Consider the following 3,647-nt stretch of genomic DNA (forward strand, 5'->3'; position numbering starts at 1 on the left):
TATAATTTTAAGTGATAAATATTAATTACTAGAATTTATTATATAGTATAATATTTTTAATTTTATAATAAATAGTTATAAAAAAAAATTAAGAATGAAATAGGACAAGACACAGTAATTTATGGAAGAAAAGGATTTGATCCGCCTCCCTCCCCTCTGGCCACCCACCCCTACCAAATCAGCTAGCACTAAACTCACCTTTGCAATGGTTGTTCTCTATCACTTGGCCACTACGAATAAGTAAAGAAGGAGAAGGAACCCACACACCTCCGATGGGCGACACGTGGAATCACATGATCAGCTTCTGCGGCAAATCAGAATATTCAATCAGATCCCAGGCGCTTATAAATACCTCATTTCCATCCTCCACATTCCTTAGGACAAACACGACCTCTTACAAGTGTTTTCCTCTGTAACTCAGAGTAGCTCTCTCTCTCTCTCTCTCTCTCTCTCTCTCTAGAAATGGAAGGAAAAAGATGCGCAGGCGGCTTCTTTGAGAAGGCCAAGCCTTACATAGCCATGACCTGTCTCCAATTCGGCTACGCCGGAATGAACATTATTACCAAAGTGTCCCTCAACAGAGGCATGAGCCACTACGTCCTCGTCGTCTACCGCCACGCCTTTGCCACCGCCGTCATCGCCCCCTTCGCCCTTCTCCTCGAAAGGAAAGTCAGGCCCAAGATTACCTTCACCATTTTCTTGCAGCTCTTCGTTTTAGGACTTCTCGGGCCCGTTATTGATCAGAACTTGTACTACGCCGGCCTCAAGTTCACTTCTCCCACTTTCTCATGCGCCATGAGCAACATGCTACCTGCGATGACCTTCGTCATGGCCGTCATCTTCAGGTATATATATATACACACACATTTTGATGATCGATTTTCATAAGAATAAAAAGATTTGCTTAACTAAGTGAGTGAGTGATGGTGTGTCAGGATGGAGAAATTGGACATGAAGAAGTTGAGATGCCAAGCAAAGGTGGCGGGAACGATAGTGACCGTGGCGGGAGCCATGCTGATGACGCTCTACAAAGGCCACGTGGTGAAGATGCTGTGGTCGGACTACATTCACCCCAGGAAATCCTACGACGCCCCCGCCGCCGCCGCCGGCGACGCCGACAAGGATTGGATCAAGGGCTCCATTCTCCTCATCATCGCCACCTTCGCCTGGGCCTCCTTCTTCATCCTTCAGGCCGTGACGCTGAGGAAATACACGGCGCAGCTGTCTCTGACGGCGCTCGTGTGCTTCATGGGAACCCTGCAGTCGATCGTGGTGACGCTCGTCATGGAGCACAGACCCCACGCTTGGGCCATCGGATTCGACATGAACCTCTTAGCTGCTGCTTATGCTGTAAGTTTTTTTGAATTAAAATTGGAAAGAATTATTAATTACTGATCCATAACCAACGATGCAGGGGATCGTGTCGTCGAGCATTGCCTACTACGTGCAGGGGCTGGTGATGCAGAAGAGGGGTCCCGTCTTCGTCACCGCCTTCAGCCCGCTCATGATGATCATCGTAGCCATCATGGGCTCCTTCATCTTGGCTGAGAAGATTTACGTCGGAGGGTAATTATTAATCTTCCAACATTAATTACTCAGATTAAATCCTTTTTTTTAATTCAAGACTAATGGTTGATGGTTTATTGCAGGCTTCTCGGCGGAGCTCTGATCGTGATGGGGCTTTACTCAGTGCTGTGGGGAAAATACAAGGAATACAAGGACAAGGAAGCGGAGGAGATTCTCGAGCCCGTCAAACAAGGGCAAAATGGTCACACCCTAGATATTGAAGCAAATACCATCCAATTTCACAGAGATGAAGAGAGGAGAATGACTGCTCCGGTCATCGCCATCAGCGCGCCGATCCCGCAGCCGCCGATGCTAGCAATCGAGGCGCCGAAGCCATGAATTTCACTACTTTGAGGACAATAAATGGCCGGGGAAGAAATTAAAGAAAATATTGTAGTTGTGAAAGGTTGGAGCGGGGCATTTTAGTCATTGTACCTCTGTACTTCCCTTTTTTTTGGAATGGTAGATATTAGGGGAAGCTTGTAACGTTTTTCGTGTAAGTTTAAGAATTTTCCGAGGAGAATTTTGTTGAATTAAGTCTTTAAAAAAATAAACTGGATAATTGATGATAGTGTTTTTCCTTATACATTTCCACTTCGAATAAATTCTGTCAATTTATTCAGACAATTTTGCTGACGCGCCTGATTCAGATTCGCACTCGGGAATTTTTCGGTCGATTTCAATTTCAAATCGTGTATCGTCTTCAATTTCATTAATGTCGATATGTATGAATTTATAAGGTTAAGTTATATTAAAATGATATCTTTATTAAGAACATAAATCACTATATAATATTGCATAAACTGCAGTATAATATTACATAAACTTTTACCTGGGTTCGAATTTTGGAAAGTGCAAAATTTTTATTTAATTAATTGAATTCTATTATGCAATCATTCCAATAAGCTTATGCAAGATATATATTTATTTATGCATTTATTCTCATTTTTCACTACATTTTTTATTTTCTCCATATATATATATATATATATATATATATATATATATATATACACGTGTTTATATAGAGTGTTAATACATAAATACATAAATAGAATATTTGTGGTGGGGATTTTGTGGTTGACGTAATGAAAATTATTAGAAATTTACAAGAAAGTTGTTATTTTTTTATCCCTTTGGATATTTTTGGATACAACCTTATGAAAATCTAAAGTTGAAATATTACACTCATACTCAATTCTGCTTATATATTTATATTATAGAATTAGATACGTTACAACTGATTTTGTTAAAACAATAATTTCAGATTTTTTTTTTCTAATTACATTCATCAATAAGGCAACATTAATAGCAATATATGCACTTTTTTGTATCTATAAATTTTTAACAACATAAACTAAATAATTCATTTCTTCAAGAACATATTCTCGATGTCGACCCCCTAGCTATTTTACAAACATCATGCCGTAATTTATATATGGGTTTTGGGTACATAGATATACTTGGACAGTAAATTAATTTGGATACATCATTTTGATGGATGAATATAGTATTTGAGTTCGAATCTATCATTAAAGGAGTGAAAATTTTACTTATTTCAAGTGCAGTAAATTTAGCGGTTTGATGAATTAACTTTTATAATAAATATAATAATTTTAATGATTCTCACGTTCTTATAAAAAAAAGTAGTTCTCACTAAAATCAATCATATGTATATATGAGATTTAATAAAAAGTTATGGTTACATCATCATAAATATGCCTCTACATTGGATACATATGCAAATAATGATGGGTGGAATCAAGTGAACAAAGCAATAAGCATTTAGGCCAACAATCCTATATATGTTTTCCACTTAACAAATTCAGATTCCATCTTCCATTCACAAAAAAAGCTGCCAAATTGTGTATAGTTGTACCTTAATATTTAGTATAGTCACCATCCAAAATTGATACGGATTATATATACGATCACATGCAAAACTTCATCATGTCTAGTTTGAGGTAACAAATTAATTAATCGGAGCTTCTAGATGGATTCCAAGTTGTGTTTGTATGATTTCCATTACACTAATTAACAAACATGAAATGTCATCGAGGATAGTTAATTAATTTGGTATC

General features: G+C 37.9%; 1 protein-coding gene across 1 annotated transcript; it reads left to right on the forward strand.

Annotated features, from left to right (window-relative positions):
• The first annotated feature begins 251 nt into the window (after window positions 1-251).
• LOC131003660 (WAT1-related protein At5g07050-like) lies at window positions 252-2,137 on the forward strand. The gene is made up of 4 exons (XM_057930211.1): window positions 252-845; window positions 936-1,350; window positions 1,415-1,566; window positions 1,650-2,137. Exons 1-4 carry the CDS (start codon window positions 463-465, stop codon window positions 1,903-1,905), a joined length of 1,206 nt encoding a protein of 401 aa, XP_057786194.1. The 5' UTR covers window positions 252-462; the 3' UTR covers window positions 1,906-2,137.
• Window positions 2,138-3,647: the final 1,510 nt, after the last annotated feature.

The sequence above is a fragment of the Salvia miltiorrhiza genome, chromosome 1 (genome assembly GCF_028751815.1).
Source record: "Salvia miltiorrhiza cultivar Shanhuang (shh) chromosome 1, IMPLAD_Smil_shh, whole genome shotgun sequence".
In the NCBI taxonomy this organism is placed as follows: domain Eukaryota; kingdom Viridiplantae; phylum Streptophyta; class Magnoliopsida; order Lamiales; family Lamiaceae; genus Salvia; species Salvia miltiorrhiza.

What these genes read in the sequence shown, in the direction of transcription:
- LOC131003660 (XM_057930211.1), top strand. Translation starts at nt 463, where the DNA reads ATGGAAGGAAAAAGATGCGCAGGCGGCTTCTTTGAGAAGGCCAAGCCT. An exon ending in TCTTAGCTGCTGCTTATGCT is followed by an intron (nt 1,351 to 1,414) that starts GTAAGTTTTTTT and finishes CCAACGATGCAG; the next exon opens with GGGATCGTGTCGTCGAGCAT. An exon ending in GAGAAGATTTACGTCGGAGG is followed by an intron (nt 1,567 to 1,649) that starts GTAATTATTAAT and finishes GGTTTATTGCAG; the next exon opens with GCTTCTCGGCGGAGCTCTGA.